This window comes from Chrysemys picta, chromosome 7, assembly GCF_011386835.1.
Source record: "Chrysemys picta bellii isolate R12L10 chromosome 7, ASM1138683v2, whole genome shotgun sequence".
Lineage (NCBI taxonomy): Eukaryota > Metazoa > Chordata > Testudines > Emydidae > Chrysemys > Chrysemys picta.
The window spans coordinates 5,620,120-5,642,939 of NC_088797.1; the positions used below are offsets into that span (position 1 = coordinate 5,620,120).

Genomic DNA, 22,820 nt, shown 5'->3' on the forward strand with positions numbered 1-22,820 from the left:
GTGAACAATATTACTACTCTGTACAAACTGCAACGCATAATATTAACTTTTATTGTATTCACATTTCTCCACCTTCCTTAAATCTGACATTTAAAGGAGATACAGTTCCAGCACATTTTCTTTATGGCACAGAATACAGATTTAATACAGCAGGAACGCAGCTTTGTTATAAATGTTACAATTAGTTCTGCGTGTGAGAAGAGAAAGCAATTCTGTATCTTGCATTGTTCTCGACTGATTGCCTGTTCTTTAATAGTCCTGTATTTTAAGCAAAAGCCTGACTTTTAGAGCTACAGTGATTAAATAATCTGTCGAAAGTAAAGGCATCGTTGTTAGGACTCAAGTCTATTGGGGTCTGGTAAAGCTGGCCTATTTTCATCATCAGGCGCATGATGCAAGCACCATCTGATTTGTGCCTTCTATGTAGAAGACAAACAATAGTTACGAACTTTATGGAATGGAACACAACGGGCAAGAGAGATTCCTTTCAGCACAGGCAAGAAAAGTCCTTCAGTCTTTGCAACCTGACACATTGCCCTTCAAATGGCACTTTGCTCAAATAGGTTCATTGCCATAAACAATTAGTGGTATTTATGATTTGTTAAGAACTAAGGGTATGTTCAGCACAGTACGTATAGACAAAATTACCGTCTGTGGCCCAAGGAGCTATGCCCATTGCTCCATTTTCCTAGTGTTCATGAGTCTATTATAGATTCCCTTCTACCGTGCATAGTTCACGACTAACAGAAGTGCACGGCTACGCAACCATAGCCAGATTAGGTTTGCTGAAGTTTCACAGCACCCAGATTTTACTTTGAGTTTCAGGTTTACGCAAACCTAAAACTTGTCATAACAAAGCTCATCTAGTTAATTAGGAAATCAACTACATTCTCCCACATTCTCTTCACACATACATTCCAAAAAGGCCCGATATCTCTTATTCCCTCGCTCCCAACTGATGCAATCTTCCGGGGAAAGGGACCGCACATGACAGCATTAGCCAGAAAATTAGAGTTTTTTCCTGCAAAAAAATTTAGATGAAAACCAAAAGAATCATTTTTTGTCGATGGAAAATTTAAATTTTTGATGAAAATTCAAACCCCCAAAATATTTCAGTATGGAAATGCCACCACAGTGCCCCTATGGAAGTTGTAGTTTGGGTGCCTTCTGGTCCCATTCTCTTCTATAGGATGGATTCAGAGATGAGACCTCTCACGATGCACCATGGTCCTGCACTTGGAGAGGGGAGCTGGTACATCATGGGAATCTCTGACCACAGTGCATCATGAGAGATACTGTCTGGGCAGGGAGCCTGGCCTAGGGTTGCCAACCCTTCAGGATTGTCCTGGAGTCTCCAGGAATTAAAGATTATGTCATCTGATGAAACCTCCAGGAATCTGTCCAACCAAAGTTGGCAACCCTAGCCTGGCCCCCAGAGGAGAATGAGGACGTGAGGCAAAGAAAATACAACTCCCATGAGGCATTGTGGGGGAATATCCAAATCTAAATATTTACAGAAAAAAAGTTTCGAGGGAAGTTTTTGACCAGCCCTAATTGCTTCTCCATTCCAATAGTCAAAAAGGGACCAGATCAAGGGCCTTCACATTATTAGACACCCTCTCATCAGAGGCTAATATGAAACAGTACAAGGTCTAGGGGCAGCTGCCTCACAGAAATCCCAGCTACTGGAGTTGATGACGGCTGCCCCGTAGCCTCACAGACAGAGCTCTACATACTCTGGTCTTGTAGTAGGGAACGGTCACTGTGACAGAGTGGGATGTGTCTGGGTCAAAGTGTGAACTCCATGTTGTATTTCAACTTCCATTTTGTGTTACTTGCTGAACTCATGTCTGACCTGGCCCAACGCAAGGTTATCACACCATGTATTTCAGTCAGCAGCCTTGCCCCAAAGAGGTGTTTGACATCTCATTGAAGGACTCTCCTGGCGAAGCCATCACAGAGCAGATCTGAAGCCATCAACTGTGGTTGCTGCTAAACTGATGGTCCAACTCCAGGGAACAATGGACTCTCTGTAAAGGAGCCCAGAGCGTGGAAGGGATAAACATGGCACAAGAGAACATGGCAAAAGGAGACAGAGACTGTATTCAAGGGTGAGTGCTTCTCTGTGGAGTGGGATCTCACCATCGCCACAGGGAAGCAGGAGAGGAGAGGGCGGGGTAGGGAGGGGAATCTGCCCAGTCTGAAACACTGACAAGACTTTGGACCCACACAAGTGGTCAGATCAAACAAAGGGAGGGGGCATCTCAAGACTTCTGTTAGTGTTCAAAGATCTGTAACTCTCAAGTGCTTTTAAAAGTTAAATGACTATGGTTAAGAAATTCCTTTGCTAAGCCTGGGTCCATTGCTTTCCTGCCACACTGTTCCTAAAGGAGTTAATAATAATAAATAAATAAAGATATCCTTTCTCCTAGAACTGGAAGGGACCTTGAAAGGTCATCAAGTCCAGCCCCCTGCCTTCACTAGGCAGGACCCAGTACTGTTTTTGCTCCAGATCCCTCAGTGGCCCCCTCAAAGATTGAACTCACAACCCTGAGTTTAGCAGGCCAATGCTCAAACCACTGAGCTATCCAGAATGCCCACAGCCTTGTTGTAGCTTTAGGGTTGTATGTGTAAGCAACTGAGGGCCTCGGGAGGTCTGACAACTGTTTTCAAGGTCTTGGGCCGCTGGATCGCAGAGTCCCACATCCCAAGGAAAGATGTCAGACAAAAGGCCTGAGTCTGGGAGTGTGCCCTGTGGATCCAGAGCTAGAGACAGGCTAGACCCAGTTAATTTACAACCGCATGGAACCCAGAGGTTGGGTCGACTTACAATAGATGGGGACCCTACAGAATGGCACCGGGCCAGGGTGTAATAGTCACACTATGGAAAAGTAGAATTTCCCATCAAATGCAAAATGCCAGTTCCACATAATTATCATCATCATCTCACCAGCAGCAAGCAGTCTGAACTGTCAAGCTGCCCTGCTGAAGCAGAAGTTGAATTTCACCCTTCCCCCGCAAATCTCAAAAAAAGCCTGGTGGAGCTGTCTTTTATTTTCCCCTGTGGAGCAGCAAGGACTGGCAGTGCCTCGATATTTGTGCCAGCGTCCACTGAGGTGACGGGGAAAGGTGATGACAAGTGAAGACCCTTCCTCCAATGCCACCGAGTTCTCTAGCCTGACTAGTTTATGCATGCTTCTCTCCACACATCCGTCTTCTGCACAGCAGCCTATGTGTGGAATTACCAGCATTAATGCTGTCCCTGCAATGGCCAAGGTACAAACTGAACAGTGGTTTGTAAAACACAGCAGATGGAAGGAGGAAAGAGCAGACCCGTATGCTTGTCATTGAGGCAATATATATTTACGGAGATTGTAAGCGCCTTGCAGCAGGGACTGTCTGTTCCGTGTTTGCACAGTGCCTAGCACAATGGGGTCCTGAGCTATGGCCGGGCCCTCTAGGTGCTACCACAATACAAATAAATAATAATGTATGGTTTTGGGGTAGGGAGGGAGTGAAAAGATTTGTATTTCTGCCTTGTAGGGAATAACAGTAATTGTACTAATCATTAATGGAATCTTCCCCTCCTTCTCATCTGGCTAACGGTGATACCAAAACATAAGTGGCCTGTTCCCCTCCCCATAATGTTCATGCCTAGAGCTGGGCTAAGTATTTTTTATTTTTGCAAACAATTGCCCTTTTCCCAGTGCCAGGATTGTCTTTGAACTATCTGTCTAACTCCAATTTGCACCAATGGTTTCCAATTCATTATGAGGATTAATTTAGAAGCTTCATTTCCACACTAGACTTGCTTTTCAGTTCAAGTTTCCTACATGCAGCAGTACCCAAGGGACCCCTCCTCTGAATAGGTCCCAGAGAAAGCGGGTGAAAACATTCCCTATTTCAATTTCCTCATAAAACTTTCAACAGAATGTCTATTTTCAACAAAACATGTTCATGGCATTTTCACATTTTTTTCTTTAAATCAGGTTTGTCCCAGATTCTCCATCCTTGCTGAAGGATAAACATTCCATCTCTTTTGCCCACCCTGGGTGACTGTCAGCTCTCCAGGGACTGTGTTACTCTGTGTTTGTACAGCTCCTAACACAATAGGGTCCTGTTCTTGGGTGGGCTCTAGGCCAGTGGTTCTCAAAGCTGGTCCGCCGCTTGTTCAGGGAAAGTCCCTGGCGGGCCGGGCCGGTTTGTTTACCTGCCGTGTCTGCAGGTTCGGCCAATCGCAGCTCCCACTGGCCGCGGTTCGCCGCTCCAGGCCAATGGGGGCTGCGGGAAGTGGCGCGGGCCGAGGGATGTGCTGGCCGCCGCTTCCTGTAGCCCCCAGTGGCCTGGAGCCGCGATCGGCCGAACCTGCGGATGCGGCAGGTAAACAAACCGGCCTGGTCTGCCAAGGGCTTTCCCTGAACGAGCGATGGACTGGCTTTGAGAACCACTGCTCTAGGCATCACAGTAATACACAATAACAGTTACAGTAGAACCTCAGAGTTACAAACACCAGAGTTACAAACTGACCAGTCAACCACACACCTCATTTGGAACCAGAATTACACAATCAGGCAGCAACAGAGACCAACAAGGAAAGCAAATACAGTACACTACTGTGTTAAATGGAAACTACTAAAAAAAGGGGGGAAAGCAGCATTTTTCTTCTGCATAGTAAAGTTTCAAAGCTGGTACTAAGTCAATGTTCAGCTGTAAGCTTTTGAAAGAACAATCATAATGTTTTATTCAATTACGAACATTTCTGAGTTACGAACACCTCCATTCCCGAGATGTTGGTAACGCTGAGGTTCTACTGTATAGTAAGTCTTTGCTGTACCAGAAATGCATCATCTTTCTAAAATATTATCAGAAAGAACAGAGAAAGATAGCAAAAGGGAACTAGGTACTGGGAGCCGATTCCCTTTTCTTTCTAGAGCAATTAGCATCAAACGTACAATGTTCTTTGCACCCTTTGCGTGCGCACAGGAGTCAGACGATAGCTGTGAAACTTCATTTCTTCTAACAGATCCTCCTACAAAAGCTTTTCTAGCCAGCTAAAGAGAATTAGTCACCACATCTTGGTTCCCCCACCCCCAACCTGTGCAGTTGTGCGAAAACATTCCAGTAGGCTTGAAGGAATGACAGACTTGAGGTGACATCAGCCAAGGGGCACAGCAAATATTCTCGGCCATTTGCACGGTTACAATGTGCACAAAATACCAGTGATACTCGCTGTTCCGTTTGCAGAGTACACAGTTAAAATAAAGGAGCCAGGAACCACACAAGACACATTCAGAAGGTTTCCTATGGTTACTGCTGCCATGGAAATCATTTTAATCAGTTTGGCCTTGGAAATTTCTGGCTACACAACTAGAAAACATACTCCAGTCCCGGTTAAAAAAATTGGGACCTACAAGAAGAAATGGAAAATAAAAAAAAATAAGCTTGAAACTTGGGTCTGGTCTACACTGAGGGTTTTAGCCACCAGCCTAATTACTCATAGACTTTAAGGTCAGAAGGGACCATTATGATCATCTAGTCTGACCTCCTGCACAACGCAGGCCACAGAATCTCACCCACCCACTCCTATAACAAACCCCTAACCTATGCCTGAGTTATTGAAATCCTCAAATCGTGGTTTAAAGACCTCAAGGTGCAGAGAATCCTCCAGCAAGTGACCCGTGCCCCACACTACAGAGGAAGGCGAAAAACTCCCAGGGCCTCTGCCAATCTGCCATGGAGGAAAATTCCTTCCCGACCCCAAATATGGTGATCAGCTAAACCCTGAGCATGTGGGCAAGACTCACCAGCCAGCACCCAGGAAAGAATTCTCTGTAGTAACTCAGATCCCACCCCATCTAACATCCCATCACAGGCCATTGGGCATATTTACCTGCTAATAATCAAAGATCAATTAATTGCCAAAATTAGGCTATCCCATCATACCACCCCCTCCATAAACTTATCAAGCTTAGCCTTGAAGCCAGACATGTCCTTTGCCCCCACTACACCCCTTGGAAGGCTGTTCCAGAACTTCACTCCTCTGATGGTTAGAAACCTTCGTCTAATTTCAAGTCTAAACTTCCTAATGTCCAGTTTATATCCATTTTATATCCATTCGTTCTGATGCAAGCCCGTAGCATAGACTTGACAAACACCAACACAGTGCAATGGGCACTGGGCAACTTCTCCTGGTTCCTATCTGGGGGTGAGCTGAACGGGTACAACTCAGGCTTCACTGGTGCAAATCACATCTGTGTACATTTGCACTAGCTCAGCTACCCCAGGGCTAAAATACCTACTGTGGAAAAGGCCTTAGAAACGAACTTGTAAGTGTTTTGAGACCTTGGCAGCTCTGGGTAATTGGATGCAACTCCCAATAGTTTATGATGAGGCTGAATTTGTTCCTGTGGGTAAGTTGGTGAAAGAACAACAGACCTTTGTAAACCTGTTAGCCACAATGGCTAATGAAACTGCAATTTCACTAACTCCACGTGATTTGCTCAAACCTCTAATATTCTCACTCCCCAACTTGCTAGGGGCTTCCCTTTTCTCACTCATGAATTCCAGTGGATTGGTGACAAGAAAGAGGAGGAGGAAAGGTGGTGGTGGTGGTGGGGTGGGTAGCTAATTGCTCACAGCTGTGACCAAACAGCTCCAATTTAGTATGCCAGAAGCTACAACCAGCTGGAAAGTGTGCTACAGTGAGTGGTTAGCATGCCGGCTAGGTGGAGTTTTATCCCTTCTCTAGGGCATAGCAAAGTGCCTTAGGAGCATCCCTTGCAGATACAGAGGCAGAAGGACTCATCTATCTACAGGCTTTCCCACCCCCACCCCGCAGAGGGACTTCAGTAATTACATTTCTATCGCTTCCTTATCTCCAAAAGCAGCCATTATGTCTTTTATCATTGGAGCAGCAGCATGTGCATCGGGGCAACTGATACCGAATGAATTATTTGCCGTGATGACTGAGTGCTAAGCATCACCCTCCTTAGTGATAATAATAATAGTGATGCTTAGCATTTCAAGCGCCAAGCTTTGGAGTCAGATCACGGCAGAGCGTAAGAACCGTACATAGAGGAAGAAATAGCCAGGCTCTTTCTGCCTAACGCAAGAGTGCACTGTCATTTTGGCAGCTCCAGCCCAACTTCTGCGGGCCCCGATCCTGGCTGGAGCTCAATTTTAATGGACCTCTCGGGGCCTAGACGGAGCACCACTGACTTCAGCGGCACTCCATGGAGGTGCAGAGCTCTGTGAGAATGAGGGCTTGGAGTCCAAATTCACACAATGTCCTCAGCTCCCTTTGAACACAGGGATCGGACCGTCATCGGAGGCGGTCAGCGCCTTGCAGAACCTGGCTGTATGCAATGGAACAGCCCGTGCAGCACCAACGGGAGTACAAGTGAACAACAAAGCGAGTGATTTCCAGCTGAGAGATCATTTCCCTTACATGGATCTAAACGAGGAGCAGCTCCACTGAAACGAATGGAAGACTAGATTGGTGTAAAAAAGGTGCAACAGGACCATAAACAGCAACAAGCATTTTACGGCACATGCAGTGCTATGTTTTAAACACCTAGACATACCAAAACTTCATTGGAAAGACTGTGTGTGTAGCAACAGCCATGCCTGTATGGCTTACGCAGAAATTAATTTTCTTTATAATCAGACAAATTACAAATAGCATCACAAATTCCTTAAATGTTAGCTAATGACCACAAATCAGCATCATGTCAGGTGCACTGCTTACAGAACCTTCACCTCTGATTTCCTGTGTGACAACCGCCTGGTTATTCATGGTAGAAAAATTAAATGTACTGTTGAAATTCACAAACAAGCTATTATGAGACCATCAGGCAAAAATCTGAGCTGATGCTATTTGCCGTTACTTAAGCTTTTCCATATACTTAGAGGACCAAGATTTCTATAAGGAGATAGTATTCAATTAGAATGTAATAGATTATTAAAGTAGTGAATCACTGATACAATCATTAATGGATGACAATTGAATGTACAATTGAAAACTGAAAGAATGCGGGAAGATTTTTAAAGATAAACAGTAGACTAGGGAAGAGACTCTCTGGAAAGAAGTGAGAACAATGATCTGTAAGGGGGAACAAATTAAAGACAAGGGCCTGACTTCTGCTGATGGAGCTCGGGGTAGGATCTGGCTGCAGAAATGTTTTTGTCTTACGAAAACGAATCTCGACTCTGTATGAAAGGCTGCAAAGTGAAATACTGGCCAGGGAAAAGGTGATCTTTTTTAGACTAGCACATTTCAGTTTTTAAGTCCCTTCTCTCTTAGACTATAAGCCCTCTATTGAAGGTGTAGGAGTTTCTCTCAAAGCATAAATGCCCATTCGCGCTACAATCCCCACCCATGGTGGAGATAATGATACTAATACTGAGCCCTTTTGATTGGGCCTTACGCATTGTGCACTGCACAAACATTCATTAGCCCCCTCAACCGCCTCGCAGAGAAATATTACTATTTCCATTTTACTGGGTGGGGAAACAGGTATATAGGGCTGCATTGTAGCTTTCCCAGATTCAGCCATGCTCCAGGGGTTCCCAAAAGTATTCTCCCTGCAGGGGGTTGAGAGTAGAGGGTACTATGGGGGAAACCAAGTGAGAACACACGGGAGAAAAATCTTGAAAGGGTCCAATGTACCCTCCCTCCCACAATGGTCCCAGAGCCCCTCCCCATCAGCCACAACCCAACCCAGCTAACAGGCTCCAATTTGGGCTCACAAAGCACAAGGTATGGGATTCTTGGAGGCTGACAGTGAGTCAAGTAGAATTAGAATCCATGAGTTCCCTGTTCCCAGTCCTGTGCTGACTCCACTAGACCACGCGGCTTCCCAGGATAGGTCTACACCGCAAATGAAGTCTGGCTGCAGCGTGGGTAGGCGTATCCCCCGCTAGCTTTCATCTAGATAGCATGGGCAACAAGAGCAGTGAAGACAAGAGAGTGCGGAACCCGGAGCAGGCCAGCAACCCAAGTACTTAGGGTCCCCGGCGGGCTTGGAGTGGGGCAGCTAGCCTGCGCTGAAGCCTGCGCTGGCCACATCCTCACTACCACTGTTACCCACGCCAACTGGATGAAAGCTGGCTCGGCTATCAAACCTGCATTTGTGCTGTAGACGTACCCTGAGACGCAGAGTCGATTTACCGAATAAGAAAACTTAAATAAACAATTAAAAAAACCACAACGTACTCACACATAGATGGCAATAAACCACAGCTGCACTACGATGAGCCACTAAGCCAAATGACATCTGCAACAATCAAGCCCTTATGCTGGTGTAATTAAGGCCAACTAAAAGCCTAACAAAATGTGTACGCCTTACCATCTTAAGGACAACTACACCTGGACTCTGTCAGAATACTGGAGGAAGTTATTAATTATTATAGCATTACAGACAATTACCTAGAGGCATATTGTGCTTGGCACTGTATATGTGTGTACACCCCCCACACACGTGGGCGAAGATGTGTTTCCTTTCCCAAAGAGCTTGCAAAGTGAAGAGAAAACAGAGTGGGAGAAAGGAAGTATTATCCCCATTGTCCAGATGGGAAATTGAGGGATCATAGAGAAGATCTGGAATTGAATCCAGACCACCTCACTACCAGTCCTGTGGCTTAACCACAAGATCATCCTTCTTTTATGAAAGTGAGCACCACACTGAAGGACCTTCAAGTCTAAGGAAAAGGACCTTATACTGGAAAATTCACTCCTGGGAATTGACAGCAAGAACACCTGAGACAATCTCAACAGCTTCTACCAGCCAGGAGAGACTCAGGATCCAACTCTGCTCTGAATTACACCAGTTTTACACCAGCCACATCCCGTCTCTTGTGACTTCACAGGAGTAATTCCCAATTTACAGCAGCATAAGTGGGTTGAGAATCAAACCTTCTCCTCTTGTATCAGAGGCCTTCAAAGATCTTTGCAACATGGACCATATCTTAATAGAGAGAGAAGTTGTCTCATGGACGTCTCCCACTGACAATGTCATGGACACCCTCTCATTCCTATTTGTTATCCCATAATGTCCTGGTGGCAACTACAGACATTATTTCCAGTGAAAAGTAATACTGGGGAAATACTGAATGTATTTTTAGTTGACTTTGGTGCAATGTGGCACCTAGAAACAAAAAACTGCCAGCATCACGTGGGCTGACAACTCTCCAGGGCTCTTCACCGAGTGCTAGGAGGGCCACCAGTGGACCACAGCCTGAGAAACACCATTTCAGTAAACCACGTCCTTTAGATGTCTTTGCACACCCTTTTAATTGTGTTTCTCTTCTCTGTATGTAGGTATTTTTCTCACCAACCCACTAGTGTTACTCTGAATCTTTTCACTGAGGGATCTTGAATTGCTAATTTAAAAACCACTATGCTATCCTAGAGCAGCAGTTCTCAAACTGTGGGTCGGGACCCCGAAGTGGGTCGGGACCCCATTTTAATGGGGTCGCCAGGGCTGGCTTAGACTTACTGGGGCCCAGGGCCAAAGCCAAAGCTCAAGCCTGAGGGCTTCAGCACTGGGCGGCGGAGTGAAGGTTACAGGCCTCCTGCCTGGGCTTCAGCTTTGGCCCCCCAGCCTGGGGCAATAGGGCTTTGGCTTTGCCCCACCCCCACTGGGGTGGCAGGGCTTGGGCAGGCTCAGGCTTTGATCCCCCTTCCTGGGGTCCTGTAGTAATTTTTGTTTGTCAGAATGGGGTCGCAGTGCAATGAAGGTTGAGAACCCCTATCCTAGAGGAATAGCTCCCTTGACAAAACACCTCTCTTCTCAGCAGGCTACAAACATCGCTGTAAAAAAACGTTCCAGCAAAGAATCAGCTGTGAAAACCATCAAACCAGAAGAATATGAACCTTTAAATAAATGAGGTCAGCTACAGCCAACGTTCAAGTGATCTGAATGAATGAAGGGCTATTCGATCCCACAAACATTCGGTCAGCGATGGCTGTATTAACTTCCACCATCCACGATGGCGCTCTGCTTCTAAAGCGTTGGGCACTTCTCAAGAGACGGCTCCTACTGAGAGAACTCGGCCCCTTCCATGAGTAATCTTTCATCGGTCATTGAGCCACGTGGCATGTGAAGTGCTGGTGATAAATACAAGGCTCAGGCCCTTTCAGGAAATAAACAGTAGCCAACTACACATTGTTACTATGCAACTCGGAAACCTGACTTGACAATTAGAACAATATCACTGCAATAGCTCTACAGAAGGGAGCTTTGCTACCGAGTACTGGGACGTCACCAAAGGCAGGTTCTTGTGAGTAAAGATGTGAGATGCCTTCAGATCCATCTACTGGCTGAATCCCCTCAACAACCGCACAATAGAATAGCGGAGAATTCAGATAAAACTTTGATCAAAGCAACCAGCCTCCCAAAAAAAAAAAAAAAAAAAATTCTTCCACTTCACAAGTTCTCCAACTGCTGCTAATCAGTTCTTTTCATACCAAGCATTACTTCATTTACATGCACCTAGCACAAAACGGCCTTGATTCCTGATTGTGGATTCTAAGCAATACAAATAAATATCAAGCTTACTAAGGGGTAAAACGACACGTCTTCTCAATTACTCATAGGAGGTAATGCCTACTCAGCACAGCAAGCACCCTTCGTCTACAGGGGGTAGCAGAAATAAGAAAACTGATTGTCTTCCCCCCACTCCTCTTGAGAACTTGGTCCAGTATGCAGATTATCTGAAGCATTAGCGTCATCGCTGCAAGAGAACCTCATGAAACAAAATGTAATGGCTACAATTTTTTCCTCCTGGCACCCCATAAAAGAGAGAGGCTAGGAGTCAAGGCTATGACTTGGGGAAACGGTGCTGTATTGAAATACGAGCCATGCCAACAGGCAGAGACACTGAACCTCATCCAGTCCCACAAAGGCCTTATGAGAAGGTAGGCAGTGAGTTATACCTGGCCACCAAAGAACTATTTAATAGTTACAGATTCTTATTCTTGGCATCCAGAAATTTGCACACTGCACAGGACTAAGAGTAAGTCTTCTCCAGACATGTAATTCCAGATGAAGTCTTTAGCAATAATGGGCCCCAATTTTCCAGTGCAGATTTTAGGCAATTTGCCAGAGATGGGGATTTTCATCTCAAAAAATCAAGTCTAAATTACCACCAATCGTCTGGACTTGTGGAAAGGTCTAAAAGGACAGTAAAGAACCTTATGAAGAAAACTTTTGAGAGTGGGGATGATTTGTATAAACTTTACTGGTTTACTGAAGTACACCTCTGGAGAATGGCTTTTCTCCAACTCAGCAGTTAATGGGAAGAAGGATCCAATCTAATTCACCAACTTCCTGAAATCTCATCACAATGAAGCCATACGGAAGATGAAAGAAAATCAGAAGTGGAAGCAGAAAGATTATTTTGACAAAAGAGCCCATGATCTCCCATCTCTTTCCTCAGGCACACTGTATGACCTGGGTTATCACATCTCTAATACTTCCCTACTTCACAGGGTGCTGTAAGGACAAATACATTAAAAATTGTGAGGCACTCAGAGGCCCATATAAGTACCATAGATAGATCAATAGTATTAACACTGGTTTTTCATTGAAAACTTACAGAGAGAAGTCATAAAATAATAAATTAGGTCCCAATACTACAAACACATCTACACATGCTTATCCTAACACATGTAAGTAAATGGGACCATTGAACTCACATGCTTAAAGTTACATGCGTGCACAAGTATCTTGCTAAATCGGGTTTCTAGTTTATGTCTCAGAACAGAAGGCTGAAGAAGAACTTCAACTTTGGCAAGAAGTTATTTTCCCTTTCTTAGGGCTCACCGGTTGATGGATCAATTTTACAATAGCTGAAGACAATGTAAATGTTTTTCTTAGAAGCATTTTATAGTGTTCAATAAAAATACATTCGTTTACGTTTGGTCAGTCATTTGAGTTGGACACGACTACTGTTGTATGTCAGAGCGTTAGCTTGCTTCCAGGGCTTTATAATTCATACATACAGTTAAAAAAGAAACAAACTAGTATAAATTCTCACAGGTCTGTGGCGATAAATTGTCCCATTGGGGTTAATTTTAAGTCCTGATGCAAAGTCAACGGGCCAAAGCAGCAACTCCAATGAATTTATAGACACCTGTGGCTGGCCCATGCCAGCTGACTCAGGCCTATGGGACTGCAGTGTAGACTTCCGGGCTTGGATTGCAGCCTGAGCTCTGGGACCCTCCCACCTTGCAGGTCTTAGAGCCTGGGCTCCCAAGGCATTTAATGGTGCAGAGCAGGAACATGAAGAAATTAATGCCGATAGACTCAACATTAACTGCAGAAGATATAATGTCATGTAGAACAGCTCTCCATGAGATAGACCCTGCTTTACTCACTCCTGTAGAACCCCCAAACACATGGCATTCCAAGGGATGGCTTCTGGAGATGGGAATGGAAGGGTATTCATGGTCATTAGGTTCAATATTCTTCCCACCGGTACATTTTTTCTATTTCAGCAACCCACTGCAAAAACTGAATAAGAGAACATGGCCTTGAGCTACTGCAATGGAAGTGATATGAACAGAAGCTCAAACAGGATAAGATTGTGTAAGGTATGCTCATGGTCTCCACACTAAAAGCCTTAGAAATAAAAACGCAAGGACGTGTAGAATATCTGAATCCTAAAGGAGATAGAGATGCAAAGCATGTTTATTCATGAAAGGAAACAACTGCAAGCAGTGTACAAAGGCTGAAAACATATGGAAGCAATAATCTGTATTTTCTTTTCTTTCCTTTTTTTTTTTTAAGCCAGAGACAAATGCTTCAGAATTCATTGTTATTCATTCACGTGCTATACTGAAAACATTGTTGTTTCTGCTCTTTGGAAGCTACACCAGTAATCAAACTGAAGACCGAAAGCTGGCCAGGGACAGGTACATCCCCAGGGAAGAATGTGACTCCAATATATGCAGATTTGGGTTATGTACAAATATAGAATTACTAATTACTTTACTAATTATTAATGGTATGTTAGTCCCTAGGACAGTGGTTCTCAATCAGGGGTAGATGTACCCCTGGGGTACACAGGTACATCACCTCATCTAGATATTTGCCTACAACAAGCTACATTAAAAAGCACTCGCAAAGTCAGTACAAACTAAAATGTCATCTAATGATTTGTTTATACTGCTCTATATGCTGTACAGTATTTATATTCCAATTGCTTAATTTTATAATTATATGGTAAAAATGAGAACATATGCAATTTTTCAGTACTCGTGTGCTGTGACACTTTTGTATTTTTATGTCTGATTTTGTAAGCAAGTCATTTTTTAGTGAGGTGAAACTTGGGTACACAAGACAAATCAGACTCCTGAAAGGGGTACAGTCGTCTGGAAAGGTTTAGAGTCACTGCCCTAGAGGTCTCAGCTGAGATCAAGGACTAGGCCCTGTACAAACACACAATTTGTACAGTCCCTACCCCCCAAAAATTTACCACCTAAATAAAGCAGACAAAGATTGGGCCTGTCACCACACAGAGATGAGGTGATTTCCCCACATCACACAGCAATTAGGTGTCTTGACTCCCAATCCAGTACTCTGTCCACTAAATCACACCACCTCTATATACATCTAGGGTCCTCTTTCCTTGAGGCATTGGACGCTTTATAAACACAGTGAATGCTTTCATAGATTCATAGATTCATAGATTCTAGGACTGGAAGGGACCTCGAGAGCTCTCTCCGCAGGATTTCCCTTCAACAGCTCTCTCCGCAGGATTTCATTCATTAATGTTAAATATTATCAAACCGAGAAGACGGTTGAACAAATGGTTTCCCTTCTTTTAAAGATTCTGCTTTACAATGTCTTTTAAAGTACTGGGCAATGCTTGTTACATAAGCATAAGCCAAAGTTATGGAGACTGTAAAACAATTTTAACAGGCTACTTGAGGAGAAGTGGAACTTTTGACCCTCAAAATACGACTTAGGGAAAAAATGTTGCAGCCTGTTATAGGGACAAGAGTTCAATAAACAACACAAATGTGATTTCACAGCAGCCATCAAAAACTAAAAGCATTAGCATCATTTTTATGGCACATTTATTACTGCTATTTAAAGCTGTTGCAAATGAGAAGCATAACTATGGCAACAAAGATTTCCTGCAAGAGTTTGGCTAATTTTAAAAATACTATCTATCTTAGGGTTTTATACTGCCACCTGTTAGCACGGTATCTGGGCACCTTCCATGTAAAATCAATAGCAACATCGAAGTCTCTAGTGGACTTCATGGAGTCTCTGGCACGTCTCCATTTAAGAACATAAGAGTGGTCATACTGGATTAGACCAATGGTCCATCTAGCCCAGTATCCTGTCTTATGACAGTGACCAGTGCCAGGTGTTTCAGAGGCAATGAACAAAACAGTACAATTCTTGAGTGATCCATCCCCTGTTGTCGACTCCCAGACTCTGACAGTCAGAGGCTTAGGGACACCCACAGAATGGGATTGTGTCCCTGACCATCTTGGCTAGTAGTCACTGATGGACCTGTCCTCCATGAACTTATCTTGTTATTTCTGAACCCAGTTATAATTTGGCCTTCACAACATCTCCTGGCAATGAGTTCCATAGGTTGAAGTTGTGTGAAGTATTTCCCTATGTTTATTTTAAAGCTGTTGCTTATGAATTTTGTTGGGTGACCTCTAGTTTGAAAGTAAGTGACGGTTTAAAGTAAATAACACTTGCCTATTCCCTTTCTCCAATCATGATTTTATAGACCTCTATCATACCCCCTCTTTTGTTTCTTTTCCAAGCTGCACAGACCCAGTTTTTTAAATCTCTCCTAATATGAAAGCTGTTCCATAACCCTAATCATCTTTGTTGCCCTTTTCTGTACCAGTGCTAATATCTCTTTTTTCAGGTGGGGTAACCAGAACTGCACATAGGATTCAAAGTGTGGGCGTACCATGGATTTATAGAGTGGCATTATGATATTTTCTGTCTTATTATCTATCCCTTTTCTAATGGTTCCTACATTCTGTTGGTTTATTTGACTGCCAATGCACACTGAGTGGATGTTTTCAGAGAACTATCCATGAGGACGCCAAGATCTCTGTCTTGACTGGTAACAACTAAATTAGACGCCATCAGTTCTTTACTGGATCAGGCCTATGGTAAGATGAATATTTATTAGGAAATTATGAGGTTAAAACTCTGCTTGGAGTGAGGGAGGGTTGCGTGTGGGAAGACTAGGTGGGACTGGGAATAAAAGGAGTGTTTGACTTGTGAGGGTCACTGATGGTGAAAAGACTCTCTGAAAGAGAAAACACATCTAAACAATACAGGGCTGTAGATGATACACCAAAATCAGACAACATGCGGCAGGCAGTATGCGTGATTGTATTCAACAGTATATTTTAAAAGCGGTACTAAAGCAATTTCAAGTATAACTTTCTCCAATGTCCATGTGAAAGGACAATCAAAAACTTCAGGGTGGCAAAAGCAGCATGAGCCGTTCTCCTGATTGGTACCCATTTGTCACCTTTAAGGTTTGCATATTCATACTAATTGCATTCGGAATAGGCTATAAATTCCTTTCCCTTTTCTCTCCTCTGACCACCTCTTTTGCAGGCTTTTCTTCGGCCAGACATTATGCACAAGACACTTCTAATGGCTATTCATTCACTCAACTCCAGTGACAGCTTTATTTAATGCAAAGCTTGTTAACAAGTTGAATGGCAAGCAGTTTAATGTAATGCAGATCTGATTAGGAAACAGCAACCAGACTCCTAAGGAGTTGGAGATTTTATTGAATAAGATTTCACTTTCTCACACAACGCCACCTTTCAAGTACCAGCCTATATTAAATACTGAATGAGGAATCTGTTATTTACATTATTGGTCATTTTCAGGAACACAGCCATACACAAATATTTGTCTTTTTATACATTTAATTCACAGTCTACTGTAATAAAAAAAACCATGTTATTAAAGTTAAAAAGTCACTTTGCTGTTCAAGACCACTGGGAAATTGCAGGTTACAGTAGCTACTGTTTGATAGTCATGTCTTTGGAGGAATGCAGTGCAGAATTGATGTCTAGTGATGACTAAATTCAGTCTTGATTCTTTTAAATAAAATAGTCTATTTTTCTTCTCTTTTTGCTAAATCATTGCAAACTAAACTTTTAAATTCTGAATTATAATAGGTGGGGGATCAGTGATGCACAAACTTCCATGGACTTCATATGGGTATCGTGCATCTATAAGGGCCCAAATTTAAAGAATATGTTGCATATGATTTATTCTTACTTGCATCCATTGAAATACATATTAAAAATGCTGGCACATTAACATAGAAAATCCACAAGTTTACATGAATGTGACATTGTGATGTAAAGCTATGATTAATACAATTCATTCATCATTATAAATCAAGATTTTTTGAAAACTCCTTTCCTTTTAAATTATTATTTCCCTTCCTCTAAATTAGACACAGTGGTCTTATTCTGAAGGCAGAAATAGTTTGGAAGAATATAATTTATTTATGAATGGTTTCCTTCAAACAGGAAGCATGCATATGCTTCCAAGAATGATCATTTCAATCAATAATCAAAATCAACTCCATACTTAAAAAAAGTGACTTTCCAATGAATGTAAAAGCATAAAAAATCTCTGAGATCTGACAGGACACAATTTTGCTTGCTTGTTAACATGGACATATAGATCATGCCCCAAACTGCAGTTAATTAGAAACACACAATCCACATAATTATATATACCACACAAAGCTTGCCTCAGCAACTGGGATGAATTCCACTTTCAGTGTCTGCATGCTTATAAATTCCTCTCTCCCTGATGTATGCTGTAAATTCCCATCTTTGAAGCCCAAGTCCAATTTACATTTATCAGCAAAAGTACACTGTTAAAGGATTACAAAAAGGCTTACGAACCTCTAGTGGTTAATTGATATGGGCTTGTATCCTTAATCCGTACATCCCCTTGAAAACTATTGTTTCTTTCAATTTCACCCAGCGGTTTAATATATTCATGAACATCCCCAATACTAGTTAAATATACTTTTTTCCATATTCAGCAGGTCTATTCTCCCATGAGTGTGTGACCTACAAAAGTAACTTATTAATATTTGCCTACTTGTAAGTCCTAGGCACTAATGGGAGAACAGACCTCTCAAAAGTAAAAATGAATGTATGTCCACTGTATATATTTATTTTAGTAGGCAAATTAGCTGGCTTTATTTTACTTGATTATATATTCTTATATTTAGGCAATTAAAAATAATTATATGGGAGCTGGTACAGTCACCAGTGTAACAAAACAGCTAAAAGAAGTTCTAACTTATGCAAATGGGCTATTAACATAAGAACATAAAAACGGCCATACTGGGTCAGACCAAAGGTCCATCTAGCCCAGTATCCTGTCTTCCGACAGTGGCCAATGCCAGGTGCCCCAGAGGGAATGAACAGAACAGGGAATCATCAAGTGATCCATCCCCTGTCGGCCATTCGCAGCTTCTGGCAAACAGAGGTTAGGGACACTGTCCCTGCCCATCCTGGCTAATAGCCATTGATGCTATCCTCCATGAATGTATCTAGTTCTTATTCCAGCAGCCAGGGACAGCCAGAGTTCATAGTTCAATTGCCACACACCCCATGTCCTTGGGAACATCCCTGCACTGGCTGGCATAGAGGCAGTGTGTAAGCTCCACTGTTAAACAACATGGCCAACAGCCTTGCATTGCTAGAGCATTAGAAAGCAGCTGGAGCAGGGGTCAGAATCTGGCCCACTGATTTCAATGGATTTACTCCTGACATACACTGGTGAAAGAGAGGTCAGAATCAGGCCTTCCATTAGGATGTAGGAAATAACTCTCTCCACTGATATGGTAGCCGTTCCTTTAGAGCCACCACCATCCACGCCCAGTGTGCCAGAAACCTTCATTACGGCTTGGAAATTTCCAGAGAGGACGGCTGCTGCCATGCGTTAGCGCAAGTTTATGGCAAACCAGTCATCCACAGAGATTAGTGCAATGCCATTTGCCGTTGCAAAATAGCATCACCAAATTGTGACATTAGGGGAAAATGGCCTGCAAAGATGTTGATAAGTAGCTGCAGATTTGTACATAATGAAAACCAAACCTGTACACCGCCTAGCTATTTGTGATGGTTAGAGACAGACAGGCGGTAACCTTGCAGGTTGCTTCTATCTTCATGGAACATAGTTATAAGGTCTCCCTGCCTCTTTCTAACATTAGGAAGCATCTTGCAAGCTTCTGGGACAATACCAAGTACCACATACCGGAGATCTGAAGATGCCTTTGACAGCTAAGAAAAGCCCTTTATAACCCCTGGAAAAAGATGCCCGGGGTGACTGTACAAACATATTATGACACATATGTAGCGGATCAGAGTATGGGGAAAGCAGCAGGACACCGCAGCTGCCTGAAGAGAACAGGAGCAAGCGTTGGGCAGACTGCTTCAGGCAAAGGTTGGGGCGTGCAGCCAGGAGACAGCAGTCACCCTGGGAAAAGGCTGCCCGTAACCCTCAAACCTGCAGTACAGGACATTGGGACCTGGAGCATAATTGCTCATTTCTACATTGAGAAACACCCAGTAAGGGGCAGGTTGGAGTGGAAGAAAGGAATGATGGTTAGTATCCTGCCTCAGTTTACACCCAGATTTGCCTCTGTCCTACCCAGATCTTGCAGTACTTTGCTTTCACTATTGTCAGTTGGATATAAACACAGGATTAAACTGAGGGTATCGAATCATAGAATCGTAGTGGAAGGGACCTCGAGAGGTCATCTAGTCCGGTCCCCTGCACTCAGGGCAGGACTAAGTATTATCTAGACCATCCCTGACAGGTGTTTGTCTAACCTGCTCTTAAAAATCTCCAATGACGGAGATTCCACAACCTCCCTAGGCAATTTGTTCCAGGCTTCGTTCATGCCAAATAAATTAACCCAGCTACTCCCAGCATTATGCCGTTCATGTCCCTCATTTTCCCTCTGCAATTCAATCTGATGAGTGAGACCCAATTGTTAGGGGGATGGCAGAAGCTGCAAAGATGAGTTGGGCATGTAGAAAGCAGTGGCACCTGAGTGGGCAGTTCAGAAGCAGGCAGCCGGGGACCATCATTCTAGCGCACCGGGGGAAAAAAGAAGTGCTTAGAAATGTTGGTGTTTCTCTTGCTCTGGGTGTGGGATGGATTTCAGTGCTTTACAGTCCCAACGCATACTATCACAAATCCACCTGTGCCCCAGCAGGGAAACACCTTTCTTATGAAGAAGACAAAACTGACAGGACCTTGAAAATGACCAAACACAACAGGTAGCAGATCTAGGGTCCCAATTCAACATTCACAATTGATTTAAATAAATTAAAAAAAAAAACCCTTCCTGACATCTTTTCAAACTGGAGATGAACTGTAAAAGCTCTGAAGCACTGCATCAATGAAAGGAGACTGAACCCCCAACCAAAGGACACTGAGATAAACAGGCTGTTCACACATGGGAAAGGAATCTCCCCGGGCCACAAGCCTCATTGAATGGTGCCACCGCTGCAGCTCCTCTGTGATCCTTCAGGTGGAAAAACGAAGTGAGGAAATTCACACACGAATCACCCCCTTTTGCATTCCTTCCATGCACTTTGTGGCCTGCCCTTGAGCCAGTTAACTAGGAAACTGTAAGACATGCAGGGGTTCCTACCTCCATTTATGCAAGGCAAACCCAGGGCACTGGTCACCACAGGCGTTGCAAGGCTGTCCTCGCTCTGGCTCGCCCAAGGCAGTCAGCTTTGAAAAAAGAAAGCAAAGCAACGTGTTTCCCTCTCCAACCCTCAACCTGAATCCTTCCACCCCACCTCCCCAGGGGCTGGCCAGGGCTGAGCCGGGCGCGCTGCTCCCACCCAGGTAACACTGAAGCCGGTGCCCGGTAGCTCAGGACAAAGGCAGGGCGAGCCCCACTGCATGCGGCTCTCTCTGGGTCCATGCCCGGGAGCCACCTTCTGCGGCACCTGCAGTGCGCGCAGCGGGGGGAGCCGGAGGGGCAGCATTGGGGGGCTGCCGGGGCCAGGGAGGGCGGCTGCCGCGGGGCGCCCCCCTCCAGCAGGGGCCGGTCCCCGAGCCCTGGCCGCAGCGGACCCCGGGGCGCACTCACCGATCTGCTGGAGAGCCGCTTCCGAGAGCCCCGGCTGAACATGGCAGCGCCCGGCCCCGGGGCTGCTGCTCCCCGCCGTCCGTGTGCGAGAGAGCGCGGCCGGCACAGCCCTGCGCCCGCAGCCCGGCGAGCCAGCGCCCCGCCCGCCTGCCTCCCAGCCTGCCTCCCACTCGCTCCCCTGGGTCCCTCCCTCCCCGCCTCCCCGGGCCCCGTCCTGCCCCTCGTCTGTCCCCTGCCCGACCCTGTCCTGCCCCTCGTCCGTCCCCTGCCCACTGCCCGCCCCTGTCCTGCCCCTCGTCCGCCCCCTTCCACTGCCCACTGCCCGACCCTGTCCTGCCCCTCGTCCGTCCCCTGCCCACTGCCCCCTTGCACTGCCCCCTGCCCGACTCTGTCCTGCCTCTCGTCCACTCCCTGCCTGCCCCCTTGCACTGCCCCCTGCCCGACCCTGTCCTGCCTCTCGTCCACTCCCTGCCTGCCCCCTTGCACTGCCCCTCGCCTACCGCTGCCCCCTTCCACTGCCCCCTGCCATACCCTGTCGTGCCCCTCATCCACTCCCTGCCCCCTGCCCGACACTGTTCTGCCCCTCGTCCGCCCCCTTCCACTGCCCCCTGCCCAACCCTGTCCTGCCCCTCGTCCGCCCCCTTCCACTGCCCCCTGCCCAACCCTGTCCTGCCCCTCATCCGCTCCCTGCCTCTCGTCCACTCCCTGCCTGCCCCCTTGCACTGCCCCTCGCCTACCCCTGCCCCCTTCCACGGCCCCCTGCCGGCCCCCTTTCACTGCCCCTCGCCAGCCCCCTCCCCCTGCCCCTCATCTGCTCCCTGCCTGCCCCCTTCCCGGCTCCCTTCCACTGTCCCCTGCTCACTCCCTTTCACTGCCCCCTTCCACTGCCCCTAGCCTGCCCCTGCCCCTTCCACTCCTGTCCCCTCCTGCCACTGCCCCTCACCTGCCCCTTCCCACTCCCTCCCTGCCCACTCCTGCCCCTCACAACTCCACCCCTGCCCCACTCCCTTCCTGCTCCCTCTTGGCTTCCTTCCACTGCCCCATCTGCTCCTGCCACTGCCCCTCACATTCCCCATTCCAACTCCCCCTTCCCTGCCTCCTTCCCCTGCCCCTTCCTTCCAGCTCCCTCGGCTGCCCCTCCTCCCCCAGGTGCTTGAACAATTTTTATAGTGGGCTGAAGGCAGACACCATGCATTTGGGTTGTTATTACTATTTCATGTCAGGGGGTGCAGCAGCACCTCTAGTTCCAGCACCTATGCCTGCCCCCCTTATAACTCCCCCTCCTCTGCTCCTGCCCCCTCCTTCCAACTCGCTCCCCTGCCACTGCCCATCCCCCCTACCGCCTCCTGCCACTGCCCCTACCCACTCACCCTGCCTGCTGCCTCCTCCTTCCAACTCGTCCCCGGCCACTGTCCCTGCCCATTCTCCCGCCCCCAACTCAGTCCCTCAGCTCCCTTCCCACTGCCCCTGCTCCCGTCCCACACTCTACTTACTGAATGGCCAGTGGATCTCTGCCCAGCTGACGGGGTCCCCTGCAGCTTCTCAGACCTTTGTCAAGCCTGTGTGCTGAGCTGCCAGCTGGACCTACTCCCTACAACAAGGCCCCTCTGGTCTACAGCACTCTGGCGGAAATTGCAGCAGCTTCAGTTCAAGTTGTTGGCTTTTTA

At 45.8% G+C, this 22,820-nt stretch overlaps 1 protein-coding gene across 1 annotated transcript in view; it reads right to left on the reverse strand.

The window, feature by feature from the left end:
- Positions 1-21,308, reverse strand: part of PRICKLE2 (prickle planar cell polarity protein 2) — a 189,519-nt gene extending 168,211 nt beyond the window's left edge. The window contains exons 1-2 of the mRNA XM_005297853.5: positions 21,154-21,308; positions 20,704-20,789 (exon numbers count right to left, since the gene is read on the reverse strand). Of these exons, the coding sequence (XP_005297910.2) occupies positions 20,704-20,789; positions 21,154-21,195 (128 nt within the window). The 5' untranslated portion in view covers positions 21,196-21,308. The remainder of the gene's footprint in view (positions 1-20,703; positions 20,790-21,153) is intronic.
- Between the last annotated feature and the right edge of the window lie 1,512 nt (positions 21,309-22,820).